This window comes from Salmo trutta, chromosome 3, assembly GCF_901001165.1.
Source record: "Salmo trutta chromosome 3, fSalTru1.1, whole genome shotgun sequence".
Taxonomy (NCBI): Eukaryota; Metazoa; Chordata; class Actinopteri; order Salmoniformes; family Salmonidae; genus Salmo; species Salmo trutta.
This window is the reverse complement of record NC_042959.1, coordinates 69,034,628-69,055,777: the sequence shown is the minus strand read 5'-3', so window position 1 is coordinate 69,055,777 and position 21,150 is coordinate 69,034,628. Positions and strand designations below refer to the sequence as shown.

The window sequence follows — 21,150 nt, the reverse complement described above, 5'->3', positions numbered from 1 at the left end:
GAGCTGTGTGGCTTAAGGCACATTCCTATGTCCCCACCCACAGAAACCCTTAGTCCCTCATGTCTTACTGTAGAGTGCGTATGAAGCACTGGGACAGGGCGAAGGGTGAGATTTCTGCAGGCTTGCTGAAGGCCCAGTAGTATGAAGCGAAGGTCCCAGCCAGGGTACATTGGCCCAGGGCGATGACAAAGTTCACACACCACAGGAAGGCAAAGACGTTGAAGACCTGCAGGTAAACCAGGTTCTGCTGGAACAGGCCTGTGTCATCGTACCTGAAGAAGATGCAGCGCACCGACGGGCAGTATGGGTAGGCCGAGGAGTTGAAGGTCTGGGTAGGGAGAGGAGAGGACAGGAGAGGAGAGGAGGAAAGAAATATGAGACAAGTGGGAGGCAGTGTTTCCCCTAGTTTACGTAATTTCAAGGTGGGTTGCAAACATGGGGTTCTGACATCAGAATAATTTGTCAATTGAAACCAATAGAAGCCAAGCCATCTACCTGTGGCTTGCAGGTCTCAGAGCCGTTGATGAGACTACACTGATCTACAGAGGGGTCGCTAAGAGACACCACTCTGTAGAGAGGGGCCCCTGATGTGACCAAGTATCTGTGGAGAGCCTCAAGTCAAGGACCCAACCAAACTAAAGGCAAAACCAGGGGTTGGAAACAAAATGATTTTCAATCGTTTCGTTCTGAACAGAACCATCATTTTCTTTGTTTCCGTTCCGCTGTTCCGACCAGGAAACAAAAGTTCTGAATCGGTTCGAACCAAAGAAAAGTCATTGTTTATATCGTTCATTTCTGTTCCTTTTTAAACCTCTGAATTCTTTTATTTTTTTTACATTTAGCTCAACTTTACATGACTTCACCAATCAGTGTGGATAGAGCAGCTTGCTATGGAGCAGACAAGCTATTTACATGACTTCACCAATCAGTGTGGATAGAGCAGCTTGCTATGGAGCGGACAAGCTATTTACATGACTTCACCAATCAGTGTGGATAGAGCAGCTTGCTATGGAGCAGACAAGCTATTTACATGACTTCACCAATCAGTGTGGATAGAGCAGCTTGCTATGGAGCGGACAAGCTATTTACATGACTTCACCAATCAGTGTGGATAGAGCAGCTTGCTATGGAGCGGGAAAGCTATTTACATGACTTCACCAATCAGTGTGGATAGAGCAGCTTGCTATGGAGCGGACAAGCTATTTACATGACTTCACCAATCAGTGTGGATAGAGCAGCTTGCTATGGAGCGGGAAAGCTATTTACATGACTTCACCAATCAGTGTGGATAGAGCAGCTTGCTATGGAGCGGGCAACCTATTTACATGACTTCACCAATCAGTGTGGATAGAGCAGCTTGCTATGGAGCGGACAACCTATTTACATGACTTCACCAATCAGTGTGGATAGAGCAGCTTGCTATGGAGCGGACAACCTATTTACATGACTTCACCAATCAGTGTGGATAGAGCAGCTTGCTATGGAGCGGACAAGCTATTTACATGACTTCACCAATCAGTGTGGATAGAGCAGCTTGCTATGGAGCGGACAACCTATTTACATGACTTCACCAATCAGTGTGGATAGAGCAGCTTGCTATGGAGCGGACAAGCTATTTACATGACTTCACCAATCAGTGTGGATAGAGCAGCTTGCTATGGAGCGGGCAACCTATTTACATGACTTCACCAATCAGTGTGGATAGAGCAGCTTGCTATGGAGCGGACAACCTATTTACATGACTTCACCAATCAGTGTGGATAGAGCAGCTTGCTATGGAGCTGACAAGCTATTTACATGACTTCACCAATCAGTGTGGATAGAGCAGCTTGCTATGGAGCGGACAAGCTATTTACATGACTTCACCAATCAGTGTGGATAGAGCAGCTTGCTATGGAGCGGACAACCTATTTACATGACTTCACCAATCAGTGTGGATAGAGCAGCATGCTATGGAGCGGACAACCTATTTACATGACTTCACCAATCAGTGTGGATAGAGCAGCTTGCTATGGAGCTGACAAGCTATTTACATGACTTCACCAATCAGTGTGGATAGAGCAGCTTGCTATGGAGCGGACAACCTATTTACATGCATTGGACAGACAAGTGTAGGGCGCGAGATGCGACTGAAATTTTGCGGGTGGGAGGAGAGTGAGAGAGGCTGGAGGAGGAGTCTTGGCTTGAGGCTTGGCTTGAAGCACTGGGCATCTTGCTGTTATGACATGCATTATCTGAATTAGGCCCACAGAATTGTACCTACGAAGGAACGGCTTCTATGAAGGAACTTTGAATGTCTTTGAACTTGAGAAGTTGGTTTAACGATGGACCACAAGCTTGGGTGTGCAGAGCAGCACCAGAATTAAAATGAATCCAATGTGAAATGTGTTAACAATAGTATCTGAAAAGGTTAATCCATTCCTCTGTGCTAAAAAGTCTCTCTCCCCAACTTCTGAATCACGCTTGTAACGTCAGAAGGCTACAATAGACTATACTTCGAAGGGGGAGGGGCTACAGTAGACTATACTTCGAAGGGGGAGGGGCTACAGTAGACTATACTTCGAAGGGGGAGGGGCTACAGTAGACTATACTTCGAAGGGGGAGGGGCTACAGTAGACTATACTTCGAAGGGAGGGGGCTACAGTAGACTATACTTCGGAGGGGGAGGGGCTACAGTAGACTATACTTCGGAGGGGGAGGGGCTACAGTAGACTATACTTCGAAGGGGGGGGGCTACAGTAGACTATACTTCGGAGGGGGAGGGGCTACAGTAGACTATACTTCGAAGGGAGGGGGCTACAGTAGACTATACTTCGAAGGGGGGGGCGCTACAGTAGACTATACTTCGAAGGGGGAGGGGCTACAGTAGACTATACTTCGAAGGGGGAGGGGCTACAGTAGACTATACTTCGGAAGCGAAGGGGGAGGAGGAGGTAGTCTACACACTCACACACACACTGGTAAAGATTTTCAGTTGGCAGGCAGACACTGGAATACGTTTCTGAGTGACAGAGACGCTTTGCATAGGCGCTTTGTTGCGTTTTTTTGTGGGACTGTAAAAAAATGCCTGGAACCTAAAAGAACGTTATTAACCGGTTCCCATGCTTTTAAAATAACGGTTCTGTTCCAGAACAGTATAGGTCATTTTCGTTCCAGATTCTCTTTCTGTTCCTCTAAAAATGTTGTTCTTTTCTCGTTTTCTGTTCTGTTCCAAACCCTGGCTAAAACACACATGACAAAATAAGCAGTAAAAATAACCGTTTATCTTATGCATTAGAAAGCATTGAAAATGGAAACCCCATGTATGATGGGCCAAAGGATACAGGGAGGTCATTCCCCAGTAGGCCACACACACCACCAGCAGAACAAAGGTAAACAGAGGGTAGAGCAGGGTGGACATCAGGTAACCCACCACCCTGCAGACAGAACACACACATTACACCTCATTTCATAAAGGATAAAACACTAAGAAATACAATAAATCAAATCTGAGGCAATGTCCGACCTGCTGGACTCCTCCATGAGAGAAACAGCGACAGAGAGTCTCCTGCTGAGACAACTAAGCACCAGAATCAAAATGGACTCCCACACGCACAGGATGATCACTGATGAAAGAAAGAAATAGTGGTTTTTATTGAGCTGGCCAGGTTCTTCTTGTAAAAGAGGTCTTCTGACCTCAATGGGACATCCTGGATAAAAAAGGTTAAATTAAATAAGTAGAAACATATGCCGTTCTTTGACTACCGAGCACCAAAACAATATAGGCCCAATATACAACCCATAGACGTTACATAATGACCAAACTCACAGGAAGCAAGCCAGGTCTCTTTGACTATCGAGCACCAAAACAATATAGGACACAGGAGACTGGTGGCACCTTAATTGGGGAGGATGGGATTGTGGTGGATGGAGCGGAATAAGTGGAATGTTATATAACACAGGGTTTCCATGTGCTTGATGTCATTCCATTGGCTCTGTTCCAGATACTATTATGAGCTGTCCTCCCCTCTCAGCCTCCACTGATATAGGCCCAATATACAACCCATAGACAGTACATTATGACCAAACTCACAGAAAGCAAGCCAGGTCTCTTTGACTTGAAGGTAGACTGAGATATTTGTATTGAAGCTTAGATCACCGAACTTCAATTTAGAAGTGCTGAAATGGTAGTATTCTGAGTAGCAGTGCCATATTCCTGGGGAGGAGAAGAACCCATTACGCAAATTCAGTCATAATTCTAGATTTAACAGAAAACCAAATAAGGCTAGTATGTGAGTGTAAAATAGTGATCGCTAGATACAAAAGATTGGAAAGTCAAAATAGTAAGCAAAGCATTTTGGCCCTTGTCTTTCTTGCAGACAGGCAGACAGACAGGCAGACAGGCAGACAGGCAGACAGGCAGACAGGCAGACAGGCAGACAGACAGACAGACAGACAGACAGACAGACAGACAGACAGACAGACAGACAGACAGACACACAGACAGACAGACAGACAGACCACTTTATCCCTACATATGATCCACATAATCTAGGCCAGGCTGTAGGACTGTATGAGCCAGACTTACCATAGCCTCCCACCACCAGAAGTCCCACCATGAGAATCCAGACCAGGACAATGGCCAGGTACCTCAGCAGCAACAGGAACACCACACTGACTAGCAGAGCCAGCATCAGACCACTGCAAACACAGCACGCAGCAAAGTGTTGGAGAGCAGCTGAGGCATGGTATGGGCATGCTAAACACTCTGACTGACTGGCTTTAGTGTTGGTTGGTTGACAAGCAACTGTCCAGAGCAACCACCAGACCACTACAAACAAGGAGACATCCAATGTCTATACTGACATACCCCTTCTAATACATGGTCAACACATTGGTCAACACGGTCAACAAATACTAAGTGGTAGGATAATGTGGATATTGGAACAGAGACAGCTCAGGCATGGTATAGGCATACAGTGTAAAACACCAGTGGACTAGTTGGTGCTGGTAGACTGACAAGATTTAGTGTTGGTTGGTTTACTAGCGTTAGTACCGGTTGGCTGTTGCCGGTTGACGCGGCCGGTAGCCTAGCGGTTAAGAGCCGACTAGGGGAAAATCTGCCGCTGTTCCCTTGAGCATGACACTTAACCCTAATTGCTCCTGTAAGTCACTCGGGAAATGTGTCTGCTAAATGATTCAAATGTAGAAATGTTGACAAGCATTTGCATTGGTTAGTTGAAAAGCAATTGCCAGGCTAATAGGCTGGCTGTGAACAAGACTACACAGCATTTGCTCAGAGCATCTTCTCAGAGCTCCAGACACTATAATACAAGACACTTTGGTGGATCAGTAAGGATATAGACACTCTGGTGGATCAGTGAGGATATAGACACTCTGGTGGATCAGTGAGGATATAGACACTCTGGTGGATCAGTGAGGATATAGACACTATGGTGGATCAGGGAGGATATAGACACTCTGGTGGATCAGTGAGGATATAGACACTCTGGTGGATCAGTGAGGATATAGACACTATGGTGGATCAGTGAGGATATAGACACTATGGTGGATCAGTGAGGATATAGACACTCTGGTGGATCAGTGAGGATATAGACACTCTGGTGGATCAGGGAGGATATAGACACTCTGGTGGATCAGGGAGGATATAGACACTCTGGTGGATCAGTAAGGATATAGACACTCTGGTGGATCAGGGAGGATATAGACACTCTGGTGGATCAGTGAGGATATAGACACTCTGGTGGATCAGTGAGGATATAGACACTCTGGTGGATCAGTGAGGATATAGACACTCTGGTGGATCAGTGAGGATATATACACTCTGGTGGATCAGTGAGGATATAGACACTCTGGTGGATCAGTGAGGATATAGACACGATGGTGGATCAGTGAGGATATAGACACTATGGTGGATCAGTGAGGATATAGACACTATGGTGGATCAGTAAGGATATGGACACTATGGTGGATCAGTAAGAATATAGACACTATGGTGGATCAGTGAGGATATAGACACTCTGGTGGATCAGTAAGGATATAGACACTATGGTGGATCAGTAAGGATATGGACACTATGGTGGATCAGTAAGGATATAGACACTATGGTGGATCAGTAAGGATATAGACACTCTGGTGGATCAGTAAGGATATAGACACTATGGTGGATCAGTAAGGATATGGACACTATGGTGGATCAGTAAGGATATAGACACTATGGTGGATCAGTGAGGATATAGAAACTATGGTGGATCAGTGAGGATATAGAAACTATGGTGGATCAGTGAGGATATGGACACTGGTGGATCAGTAAGGATATGGACACTATGGTGGATCAGTGAGGATATAGACACTATGGTGGATCAGTAAGGATATGGACACTATGGTGGATCAGTGAGGATATAGACACTATGGTGGATCAGTAAGGATATAGACACTCTGGTGGATCAGTGAGGATATAGACACTATGGTGGATCAGTAAGGATATAGACACTATGGTGGATCAGTGAGGATATAGACACTATGGTGGATCAGTAAGGATATAGACACTATGGTGGATCAGTGAGGATATAGACACTATGGTGGATCAGTAAGGATATGGACACTATGGTGGATCAGTAAGGATATGGACACTATGGTGATTCAGTAAGGATATAGACACTATGGTGGATCAGTGAGGATATAGACACTATGGGGGATCAGTGAGGATATAGACACTATGGTGGATCAGTAAGGATATGGACACTATGGTGGATCAGTAAGGATATAGACACGATGGTGGATCAGTGAGGATATAGACACTCTGGTGGATCAGTGAGGATATAGACACTATGGTGGATCAGTGAGGATATAGACACTATGGTGGATCAGTAAGGATATGGACACTATGGTGGATCAGTAAGGATATGGACACTATGGTGGATCAGTAAGGATGTTGTGTATTTGTATTTATTATGGATCCACATTAGTTCCTGCCAAGGCAGCAGCTACTCTTCCTGGGTTCCAGCTAAAATTAAGGCAGTAACATACATTATAATACAATTTTTAAACATTCAAAATAGATTTTAGAACAGATTTCACAATACATGAATTGTGTACCCTCAGACCACTACTCAACTACAGTGCAACACAATCCAGGTGTAAATGTGTGTATAGTGTGTATGTTATGTATAGTGTGTATGTTATGTGTGTTTGTATGTGTGTGGTTGTACCTGTGTGTGTGACTCTTCACTGTCCTTGCTGTTACATAAGGTGTATTTTTATCTGTTTTTTTTATCAGATTTTACTGCTTGTGTGAGTTCCTTGATGTGGAATAGAGTTCCATGTAACCATGGCTCTATGTAGTACTATGGCTCTATGTAGTACCGTGGCTCTATGTAGTACAGTGGCTCTATGTAGTACCGTGGCTCTATGTAGTACCGTGGCTCTATGTAGTACCGTGGCTCTATGTAGTACTGTGGCTCTATGTAGTACTATGGCTCTATGTAGTACCGTGGCTCTATGTAGTACTATGGCTCTATGTAGTACTGTGCGCCCACTGTGAGATAGTTGGAAGCTCAGACTTACAGTAAGATCCAGTACCAGGAGGAGGCAAAGTCCTCAAAGATCCTCACTCCTATGGCCTTTCTGTTGAAGCCTGATATCAGTGAACTGGAATAATGGAAAGATATAGTAGGTTAGGGGACAGTGATGATCTGTTTAGCTACACATAGGCTCTGTCCCAAATGGCACCCTATTCCCTATGGGCCCTGGTCAAAAGTAGTGTACTACAAAGGGAATAGTGCCATTTGGGACACATCCGTATAGTATCCACAGGAGAATGTTAGTTCAATGGATGAATGATAACCCCATGGCGCCTCTGATGCTGTTGACTGTCTCGTTGACGGAGGCCATTCCGGGCAGAGTGAAGTTGGAAGGAGCACTGTTGAGAGCATGTAGACTGGGCAAACACCTCCCCAGAGCTGTAGTGATTCAAACGGCAACATAGGGAAGGGTAGAGTGAGGAAAAGGTCAGAGTGGATTCACCTCAGTTTCCTGCTGTTTCACTTCATCCTCTGTACCATGATTATGTAGACATTATTTGTATTTTTATTTCACCTTTATTTAACTGTTATTTAATGTAGACATTAACAGTCCTGTCAGTAGATGTGAGGATGGATGCCATGTTAAACTTCTTCACCTGATTTACTTGGAACAAGGAAGGACGGACAAAGTTCTGCATCAAGGATCTCTTGGACAGTCTGAAAGAGAGAGTACAGGACCAAACATGACTAGAAGGATGGCCAATATACAGAAGCATTGTATAACAGACACACTCATGTAGAAACGACATCTGTTTCTAATCAATGTCTCAAATTAAAATGTTTTCCAATCAACCAAGCCCTTTAACTCAGAATGAAACACAGACATAGGCTACACTGTAATGTAGCTATGCTTGACAGAATGCTTGGGACTAATGGTCCCACACACCCAGTTCCAGTCTCTACAAGCACATTGATAACAGTGTAAAATGCCCTGTACCCAGGTGGTGGTAGTCAGGTTGAGGCTGTGGTCACAGTACTGCTGATGGAAGAAGTCTTTGGGATTGGCGTCGGGGTCGTAGGCAGCAGCAGACAGCATCCAGAAGTGAGACGGACACTTAGGGACACACACCTGCAGAGGAAGGGACAGAGAGATGGGAGGGACCAGACAGTGTACGGCAAACCTTGATTTCCCGCAGTCTCACATTTGACTTATCACAAGTAAGGAAAGTGTGAGTGAAACCACAAAGAGAGAAAGGGAGTCAAATCTCAACTGAAACCCTAGTCCCCAAATGACGTGGCCCCAAACTGTTGACTATTACATTAGATAGTATGTTGTAACCTATGCATTATGTCCTATCTGTTATGTCATATGTCATTCGTGACTCTGGTCAAATGGACGGGGACAGGTAGGATGTGATTGTACAGATACAGTTGGTCTGACCTGTGTGGTGGGACACTGTACGCCTGCGAGCGCTGCTGCCATCACCTTGGTGGTCGTGGCACACTTCAGTATGTCCACATAGATCATCCTGGGCTGGTCTCTGACAAGACAGAGTTAAAAACAAAGACAGTTGTCTCACATGATCTCTTTATGACACTCAATGAGTTAGAATACTAGGTAGACATTCAGTAACATAGGATCTATAGCTGGGATACAGTAACATAGGACCTATAACTAGGTAGACATACAGTAACATAGGACCTATAGCTAGGTAGACATAACATAGGACCTATAACTAGGTAGAAATAAAATAGGACCTATAACTAGGTAGACATAACATAGGACCTATAACTAGGTAGACATACAGTAACATAGGACCTATAACTAGGTAGACATAACATAGGACCTATAACTAGGTACACATAACATAGGACCTATAACTAGGTAGACATAACATAGGACCTATAGCTAGGTAGACATAACATAGGACCTATAACTAGGTAGACATAACATAGGACCTATAACTAGGTAGACATAACATAGGACCTATAACTAGGTAGACATACAGTAACATAGGACCTATAACTAGGTAGACATAACATAGGACCTATAGCTAGGTAGACATAACATAGGACCTATAACTAGGTAGAAATAAAATAGGACCTATAACTATTGTAGACATAACATAGGACCTATAACTAGGTAGACATAACATAGGACCTATAACTAGGTAGACATAACATAGGACCTATAACTAGGTAGACATAACATAGGACCTATAACTAGGTAGACATAACATAGGAGCTATAACTAGGTAGACATAACATAGGACCTATAGCTAGGTAGTCATAACATAGGACCTATAGCTAGGTAGACAACATAGGACCTATAGCTAGGTAGACAACATAGGACCTATAACTAGGTAGACAACATAGGACCTATAGCTAGGTAGACAAACAGTAACAAAGGACCTATAGCGAGGTACACATAACATAGGACCTTTAACTAGGTAGACATAACATAGGACCTATAACTAGGTAGACATAACATAGGACCTATAACTAGGTAGACATACAGTAACATAGGACCTATAACTAGGTAGACATAACATAGGACCTATAACTAGGTAGACATACAGTAACATAGGACCTATAACTAGGTAGACATACAGTAACATAGGACCTATAACTAGGTAGACATAACATAGGACCTATAACTAGGTAGACATAACATAGGACCTATAACTAGGTAGACAACATAGGACCTATAGCTAGGTAGACATAACATAGGACCTATTACTATGGTAGACATACAGTAACATAGGACCTATAGCTTGGTACACATAACATAGGACCTTTAACTAGGTAGACATAACATAGGACCTATAACTAGGTAGACATAACATAGGACCTATAACTAGGTAGACATAACATAGGACCTATAACTAGGTAGACATAACATAGGACCTATAACTAGGTAGACATAACATAGGACCTATAACTAGGTAGACATACAGTAACATAGGACCTATAACTAGGTAGACATAACATAGGACCTATAGCTAGGTAGACATAACATAGGACCTATAACTAGGTAGACATAACATAGGACCTATAGCTAGGTAGACATACAGTAACATAGGACCTATAACTAGGTAGACATAACATAGGACCTATAGCTAGGTAGACATAACATAGGACCTATAGCTAGGTAGACATAACATAGGACCTATAGCTAGGTAGACATACAGTAACATAGGACCTATAACTAGGTACACATAACATAGGACCTATAACTAGGTACACATAACATAGGACCTATAGCTAGGTAGACAACATAGGACCTATAACTAGGTAGACATAACATAGGACCTATAGCTAGGTAGACAACATAGGACCTATAACTAGGTAGACATAACATAGGACCTATAACTAGGTAGACATACAGTAACATAGGACCTATAACTAGGTAGACATAACATAGGACCTATAACTAGGTACACATAACATAGGACCTATAACTAGGTAGACAACATAGGACCTATAACTAGGTAGACATAACATAGGACCTATAGCTAGGTAGACATACAGTAACATAGGACCTATAAATAGGTAGACATAACATAGGACCTATAACTAGGTACACATAACATAGGACCTATAGCTTGGTAGACAAACAGTAACATAGGACCTATAACTAGGTACACATAACATAGGACCTATAACTAGGTACACATAACATAGGACCTATAGCTAGGTAGACATACAGTAACATAGGACCTATAACTATGGTAGACATACAGTAACATAGGACCTATAACTAGGTAGACATAACATAGGACCTATAGCTAGGTAGACATAACATAGGACCTATAACTAGGTACACATAACATAGGACCTTTAACTAGGTAGACATAACATAGGACCTATAGCTAGGTAGACATAACATAGGACCTATAGCTAGGTAGACATACAGTAACATAGGACCTATAGCTAGGTAGACATAACATAGGACCTATAACTAGGTAGACATACAGTAACATAGGACCTATAGCTAGGTAGACATACAGTAACATAGGACCTATAGCTAGGTAGACATACAGTAACATAGGACCTATAACTAGGTAGACATAACATAGGACCTATAGCTAGGTAGACATAACATAGGACCTATAACTAGGTAGACATAACATAGGACCTATAGCTAGGTAGACATAACATAGGACCTATAGCTAGGTAGACAAACATAGGACCTATAGCTAGGTAGACAACATAGGACCTATAGCTAGGTAGACAACATAGGACCTATAGCTAGGTAGACAACATAGGACCTATAGCTAGGTAGACAACATAGGACCTATAACTAGGTACACAAAACATAGGACCTATAACTAGGTAGACATAACATAGGACCTATAACTAGGTAGACATAACATAGGACCTATAACTAGGTAGACATAACATAGGACCTATAACTAGGTAGACATAACATAGCACCGATAGCTAGGTAGACATAACATTTTACCTATAACTAGGTAGACATAACATAGGACCTATAACTAGGTAGACATAACATAGGACCTATAACTAGGTAGACATAACATAGGACCTATAACTAGGTAGACATAACATAGGACCTATAACTAGGTAGACATAACATAGGACCTATAACTAGGTAGACATAACATAGGACCTATAACTAGGTAGACATAACATAGGACCTATAACTAGGTAGACATAACATAGGACCTATAACTAGGTAGACATAACATAGGACCTATAACTAGGTAGACATAACATAGGACCTATAACTAGGTACACATAACATAGGACCTATAACTAGGTAGACATAACATAGGACCTATAACTAGGTAGACATAACATAGGACCTATAGCTAGGTAGACATAACATAGGACCTATAACTAGGTAGACATAACATAGGACCTATAACTAGGTAGACATAACATAGGACCTATAGCTAGGTAGACATAACATAGGACCTATAACTAGGTAGACATAACATAGGACCTATAACTAGGTAGACATAACATAGGACCTATAACTAGGTAGACATAACATAGGACCTATAACTATGGTAGACATAACATAGGACCTATAACTAGGTAGACATACAGTAACATAGGACCTTTAACTAGGTAGACATAACATAGGACCTATAACTAGGTAGACATAACATAGGACCTATAACTATGGTAGACATACAGTAACATAGGACCTATAACTAGGTACACATAACATAGGACCTATAGCTAGGTAGACATAACATAGGACCTATAACTAGGTAGACATAACATAGGACCTATAACTATGGTAGACATAACATAGGACCTATAGCTAGGTAGACATAACATAGGACCTATAGCTAGGTAGACATAACATAGGAGATATAACTAGGTACACATAACATAGGACCTATAGCTAGGTAGACATAACATAGGACCTATAGCTAGGTAGACATACAGTAACATAGGACCTATAACTAGGTACACATAACATAGGACCTATAGCTAGGTAGACAACATAGGACCTATAGCTAGGTAGACATACAGTAACATAGGACCTATAGCTAGGTAGACATACAGTAACATACGACCTATAACTAGGTACACATAACATAGGACCTATAGCTAGGTAGACAACATAGGACCTATAGCTAGGTAGACATACAGTAACATAGGACCTATAACTAGGTACACATAACATAGGACCTATAGCTAGGTAGACAACATAGGACCTATAGCTAGGTTGACAACATAGGACCTATAGCTAGGGAGACAACATAGGACCTTTAGCTAGGTAGACAACATAGGACCTATAGCTAGGTAGACAACATAGGACCTATAGCTAGGTAGACATAACATAGGACCTATAACTAGGTAGACATAACATAGGACCTATAACTAGGTAGACATAACATAGGACCTATAACTAGGTAGACATAACATAGGACCTATAACTAGGTAGACATAACATAGGACCTATAACTAGGTAGACATAACATAGGACCTATAACTAGGTAGACATAACATAGGACCTATAACTAGGTAGACATAACATAGGACCTATAACTAGGTAGACATAACATAGGACCTATAACTAGGTAGACATAACATAGGACCTATAACTAGGTAGACATAACATAGGACCTATAACTAGGTACACATAACATAGGACCTATAACTAGGTAGACATAACATAGGACCTATAACTAGGTAGACATAACATAGGACCTATAGCTAGGTAGACATAACATAGGACCTATAACTAGGTAGACATAACATAGGACCTATAACTAGGTAGACATAACATAGGACCTATAGCTAGGTAGACATAACATAGGACCTATAACTAGGTAGACATAACATAGGACCTATAACTAGGTAGACATAACATAGGACCTATAACTAGGTAGACATAACATAGGACCTATAACTAGGTAGACATAACATAGGACCTATAACTATGGTAGACATAACATAGGACCTATAACTAGGTAGACATACAGTAACATAGGACCTTTAACTAGGTAGACATAACATAGGACCTATAACTAGGTAGACATAACATAGGACCTATAACTATGGTAGACATACAGTAACATAGGACCTATAACTAGGTACACATAACATAGGACCTATAGCTAGGTAGACATAACATAGGACCTATAACTAGGTAGACATAACATAGGACCTATAACTATGGTAGACATAACATAGGACCTATAGCTAGGTAGACATAACATAGGACCTATAGCTAGGTAGACATAACATAGGAGATATAACTAGGTACACATAACATAGGACCTATAGCTAGGTAGACATAACATAGGACCTATAGCTAGGTAGACATACAGTAACATAGGACCTATAACTAGGTACACATAACATAGGACCTATAGCTAGGTAGACAACATAGGACCTATAGCTAGGTAGACATACAGTAACATAGGACCTATAGCTAGGTAGACATACAGTAACATACGACCTATAACTAGGTACACATAACATAGGACCTATAGCTAGGTAGACAACATAGGACCTATAGCTAGGTAGACATACAGTAACATAGGACCTATAACTAGGTACACATAACATAGGACCTATAGCTAGGTAGACAACATAGGACCTATAGCTAGGTTGACAACATAGGACCTATAGCTAGGGAGACAACATAGGACCTTTAGCTAGGTAGACAACATAGGACCTATAGCTAGGTAGACAACATAGGACCTATAGCTAGGTAGACATAACATAGGACCTATAACTAGGTAGACATAACATAGCACCTATAACTAGGTAGACATAACATAGGACCTATAACTATGGTAGACATAACATAGGACCTATAACTAGGTAGACATAACATAGGACCTATAGCTTGGTAGACAAACAGTAACATAGGACCTATAACTAGGTACACATATCATAGGACCTATAGCTAGGTAGACATAACATAGGAGCTATAACTAGGTAGACATAACATAGGAGCTATAACTAGGTACACATAACATAGGACCTATAGCTAGGTAGACATAACATAGGACCTATAACTAGGTAGACATAACATAGGACCTATAACTATGTACACATAACATAGGACATATAGCTAGGTAGACATACAGTAACATAGGACCTTTAACTAGGTAGACATAACATAGGACCTATAACTAGGTAGACATAACATAGGACCTATAACTAGGTAGACATAACATAGGACCTATAACTAGGTACACATAACATAGGACCTATAACTAGGTAGACATAACATAGGACCTATAACTAGGTAGACATAACATAGGACCTATAACTAGGTAGACATAACATAGGACCTATAACTAGGTAGACATAACATAGGACCTATAACTAGGTAGACATAACATAGGACCTATAACTATGGTAGACATAACATAGGACCTATAACTATGGTAGACATACAGTAACATAGGACCTATAACTAGGTACACATAACATAGGACCTATAGCTAGGTAGACAAAACATAGGAGCTATAACTAGGTACACATAACATAGGACCTATAGCTAGGTAGACATAACATAGGACCTATAACTAGGTAGACATAACATAGGACCTATAACTATGGTAGACATAACATAGGACCTATAGCTAGGTAGACATAACATAGGACCTATAGCTAGGTAGACATAACATAGGAGCTATAACTAGGTACACATAACATAGGACCTATAGCTAGGTAGACATAACATAGGACCTATAGCTAGGTAGACATACAGTAACATAGGACCTATAACTAGGTACACATAACATAGGACCTATAGCTAGGTAGACAACATAGGACCTATAGCTAGGTAGACAACATAGGACCTATAGCTAGGGAGACAACATAGGACCTTTAGCTAGGTAGACAACATAGGACCTATAGCTAGGTAGACAACATAGGACCTATAGCTAGGTAGACATAACATAGGAACTATAACTAGGTAGACATAACATAGGACCTATAACTATGGTAGACATAACATAGGACCTATAACTAGGTAGACATAACATAGGACCTATAACTATGGTAGACATAACATAGGACCTATAACTAGGTACACATAACATAGGACCTATAGCTAGGTAGACAACATAGGACCTATAGCTAGGTAGACATACAGTAACATAGGACCTATAACTAGGTACACATAACATAGGACCTATAGCTAGGTAGACATAACATAGGACCTATAGCTAGGTAGACATACAGTAACATAGGACCTATAACTAGGTACACATAACATAGGACCTATAGCTAGGTAGACAACATAGGACCTATAGCTAGGTAGACAACATAGGACCTATAGCTAGGGAGACAACATAGGACCTTTAGCTAGGTAGACAACATAGGACCTATAGCTAGGTAGACAACATAGGACCTATAGCTAGGTAGACATAACATAGGACCTATAACTAGGTAGACATAACATAGGACCTATAACTATGGTAGACATAACATAGGACCTATAACTAGGTAGACATAACATAGGACCTATAGCTTGGTAGACAAACAGTAACATAGGACCTATAACTAGGTACACATATCATAGGACCTATAGCTAGGTAGACATAACATAGGACCTATAACTAGGTACACATAACATAGGACCTATAGCTAGGTAGACATAACATAGGACCTATAACTATGTACACATAACATAGGACCTATAGCTAGGTAGACATACAGTAACATAGGACCTTTAACTAGGTAGACATAACATAGGACCTATAACTAGGTAGACATAACATAGGACCTATAGCTAGGTAGACATAACATAGGAGCTATAACTAGGTACACATAACATAGGACCTATAGCTAGGTAGACATAACATAGGACCTATAACTAGGTAGACAACAGAGGACCTATAACTATGGTAGACATAACATAGGACCTATTGCTAGGTAGACATAACATAGGACCTATAGCTAGGTAGACATAACATAGGACCTATAACTAGGTAGACATAACATAGGACCTATAACTAGGTAGACATAACATAGGACCTATAACTATGGTAGACATAACATAGGACCTATAGCTAGGTAGACATAACATAGGACCTATAACTAGGTAGACATAACATAGGACCTATAACTATTGTAGACATAACATAGGACCTATAACTAGGTAGACATAACATAGGACCTATAACTAGGTAGACATAACATAGGACCTATAACTAGGTAGTCATAACATAGGACCTATAGCTAGGTAGACAACATAGGACCTATAGCTAGATAGACAACATAGGACCTATAACGAGGTAGACATACAGTAACATAGGACCTATAGCTAGGTACACATAATATAGGACCTATAGCTAGATAGACATAACATAGGACCTATAACTAGGTACACATAACATAGGACCTATAGCTAGGTAGACATAACATAGGACCTATAGCTAGGTAGACATAACATAGGACCTATAACTATGGTAGACATAACATAGGCCATATAACTAGGTAGACATAACATAGGACCTATAACTAGGTAGACATAACATAGGACCTATAGCTAGGTAGACATAACATAGGACCTATAACTATGGTAGACATAACATAGGACCTATAACTAGGTAGACATACAGTAACATAGGACCTATAACTAGGTAGACATAACATAGGACCTATAACTAGGTAGACATAACATAGGACCTATAGCTAGGTAGACATACAGTAACATAGGACCTATAACTAGGTACACATAACATAGGACCTATAGCTAGATAGACATAACATAGGACCTATAACTAGGTAGACATAACATAGGACCTATAACTATGGTAGACATAACATAGGCCATATAACTAGGTAGACATAACATAGGACCTATAACTAGGTAGACATAACATAGGACCTATAGCTAGGTAGACATAACATAGGACCTATAACTATGGTAGACATAACATAGGACCTATAACTAGGTAGACATACAGTAACATAGGACCTATAACTAGGTAGACATAACATAGGACCTATAACTAGGTAGACATAACATAGGACCTATAGCTAGGTAGACATACAGTAACATAGGACCTATAACTAGGTAGACATAACATAGGACCTATAGCTAGGTAGACATAACATAGGACCTATAACTAGGTAGACATAACATAGGACCTATAACTAGGTAGACATAACATAGGACCTATAACTAGGTAGACATAACATAGGACCTATAACTAGGTACACATAACATAGGACCTATAACTAGGTAGACATAACATAGGACCTATAACTAGGTAGACATACAGTAACATAGGACCTATAACTAGGTACACATAACATAGGACCTATAACTAGGTAGACATAACATAGGACCTATAACTAGGTAGACATACAGTAACATAGGACCTATAGCCAGGTAGACATAACATAGGACCTATAACTAGGTAGACATAACATAGGACCTATAACTAGGTAGACAACATAGGACCTATAGCTAGGTACACATAACATAGGACCTATAACTAGGTAGACATAACATAGGACCTATAACTAGGTACACATAACATAGGACCTATAGCTAGGTACACATAACATAGGACCTATAACTAGGTAGACAACATAGGACCTATAGCTAGGTACACATAACATAGGACCTATAGCTAGGTAGACATAACATAGGACCTATAGCTAGGTAGACATAACATAGGACCTATAACTAGGTAGACATAACATAGGACCTATAGCTAGGTAGACATACAGTAACATAGGACCTATAACTAGGTAGACATAACATAGGACCTATAGCTAGGTAGACATAACATAGGACCTATAACTAGGTAGACATAACATAGGACCTATAGCTAGGTAGACATAACATAGGACCTATAGCTAGGTAGACAACATAGGACCTATAGCTAGGTAGACAACATAGGACCTATAACTAGGTACACATAACATAGGACCTATAACTAGGTAGACATAACATAGGACCTATAACTAGGTACACATAACATAGGACCTATAACTAGGTAGACATAACATAGGACCTATAACTAGGTAGACATAACATAGGACCTATAGCTAGGTAGACATAACATATTACCTATAACTAGGTACACATAACATAGGACCTATAACTAGGTAGACATAACATAGGACCTATAACTAGGTAGACATAACATAGGACCTATAACTAGGTAGACATAACATAGGACCTATAACTAGGTAGACATAACATAGGACCTATAACTAGGTAGACATAACATAGGACCTATAACTAGGTAGACATAACATAGGACCTATAGCTAGGTAGACATAACATAGGACCTATAACTAGGTAGACATAACATAGGACCTATAACTAGGTAGACATAACATAGGACCTATAGCCAGGTAGACATAACATAGGACCTATAACTAGGTAGACATAACATAGGACCTATAACTAGGTAGACATAACATAGGACCTATAGCTAGGTAGACATAACATAGGACCTATAGCTAGGTAGACATAACATAGGACCTATAACTAGGTAGACATAACATAGGACCTATAGCTAGGTAGACATAACATAGGACCTATAACTAGGTAGACATAACATAGGACCTATAACTATGGTAGACATAACATAGGACCTATAACTAGGTAGACATAACATAGGACCTATAACTAGGTAGACATAACATAGGACCTATAACTAGGTAGACAACATAGGACCTATAGCTAGGTAGACATAACATAGGACCTATAGCTAGGTAGACATAACATAGGACCTATAGCTAGGTAGACAGCATAGGACCTATAACTAGGTACACAACATAGGACCTATAACTATGGTAGACATAACATAGGACCTATAGCTAGGTAGACATAACATAGGACCTATAGCTAGGTAGACATACAGTAACATAGGACCTATAACTAGGTAGACATACAGTAACATAGGACCTATAACTAGGTACACATAACATAGGACCTATAGCTAGGTAGACAACATAGGACCTATAGCTAGGTAGACATAACATATTACCTATAACTAGGTACACATAACATAGGACCTATAACTAGGTAGACATAACATAGGACCTATAACTAGGTAGACATAACATAGGACCTATAACTAGGTAGACATAACATAGGACCTATAACTAGGTAGACATAACATAGGACCTATAACTAGGTAGACATAACATAGGACCTATAACTAGGTAGACATAACATAGGACCTATAACCAGGTAGACACAACATAGGACCTATAACTAGGTAGACACAACATAGGACCTATAACTAGGTAGACACAACATAGGACCTATAGCTAGGCTACTCACCTATTCATCCCCACTCCACAGAACATTCCGGTGGAGTTCCTGGGGAAGAGAACATGGCGAGGGTCTCCAAACAACCAGGCTGATGGAGGGAGAGAGAAAGAACCAGAGGAAATCATATCACACACTTCATTGACAGGGGTTTAATTTTGAGTTCCTGTGAACTTTCCCAGTGGTTCGGTCGATGTAGCTAGGCCTACTGTGATGTACACTAAAAAGATGGCCGAACAGTATACAGGGGAATTGTCTCTCTCATTGTCATGTTGACATTGACAATCAGATACTGACTTTTTAGATGAGCAAGGGATAAAACAGATATCATATGATGACAGTCATGTCATCTTCAAACGATGCTGAAGACTTCCCTACCCAGAACTCCCATGATCATGTAACCAGCTATGACAGCCAAGAACAGTATGCAGCAGATCAGATCTGTGCAGCTCCTGAAATGACACAAAGAAATTAAATCAGCTGATTCATATGCTTGAACAAGGTGGACTTCATCCACATGACAGCTAGCTAGCATGTCCGCATTCAAAAGAGTTGTACACAAATCTAAGATGTAATGTGAGTGTGATTTTGGATGTGTGCTTCTGCATATGCTGTGATTTCAGCTGTGCTTTTTTATCTCTGCTAATAAAAACGGTATGTATATGTCCCAAATTTCAACCTATACAGACCCTCGACAAAGGTACTGCCCTAGCGTAGGGAATAGGCCAAATGGAAATCGAGATTGAATGAAGCAAACAACCAATGATGAGCCTGCACAAACCTTTTTCGTACTGGTCCACTAAAGAATGGATCATAGGGAGCGGCATAGCCTAAAATAAAAGAGGACAAATTAAGCACACAGGGTTCTTTCAGACAGAA

The 21,150-nt window shown here is 40.8% G+C and overlaps 1 protein-coding gene across 1 annotated transcript in view; it reads right to left on the bottom strand.

Moving 5' to 3' along the window:
- The window catches only part of LOC115165910 (choline transporter-like protein 4), a gene marked incomplete at its 5' end in the record, with an annotated part of 27,955 nt that extends 6,805 nt beyond the window's left edge, over positions 1 to 21,150 (bottom strand). The window contains 14 exons of the mRNA XM_029719401.1: positions 69 to 328; positions 496 to 601; positions 3,324 to 3,416; positions 3,506 to 3,605; positions 4,073 to 4,195; positions 4,568 to 4,680; positions 7,567 to 7,650; positions 7,847 to 7,961; positions 8,180 to 8,240; positions 8,521 to 8,652; positions 8,965 to 9,064; positions 20,284 to 20,362; positions 20,650 to 20,723; positions 21,053 to 21,150. Of these exons, the coding sequence (XP_029575261.1) occupies positions 69 to 328; positions 496 to 601; positions 3,324 to 3,416; positions 3,506 to 3,605; positions 4,073 to 4,195; positions 4,568 to 4,680; positions 7,567 to 7,650; positions 7,847 to 7,961; positions 8,180 to 8,240; positions 8,521 to 8,652; positions 8,965 to 9,064; positions 20,284 to 20,362; positions 20,650 to 20,723; positions 21,053 to 21,150 (1,538 nt within the window). The remainder of the gene's footprint in view (positions 1 to 68; positions 329 to 495; positions 602 to 3,323; positions 3,417 to 3,505; positions 3,606 to 4,072; positions 4,196 to 4,567; positions 4,681 to 7,566; positions 7,651 to 7,846; positions 7,962 to 8,179; positions 8,241 to 8,520; positions 8,653 to 8,964; positions 9,065 to 20,283; positions 20,363 to 20,649; positions 20,724 to 21,052) is intronic.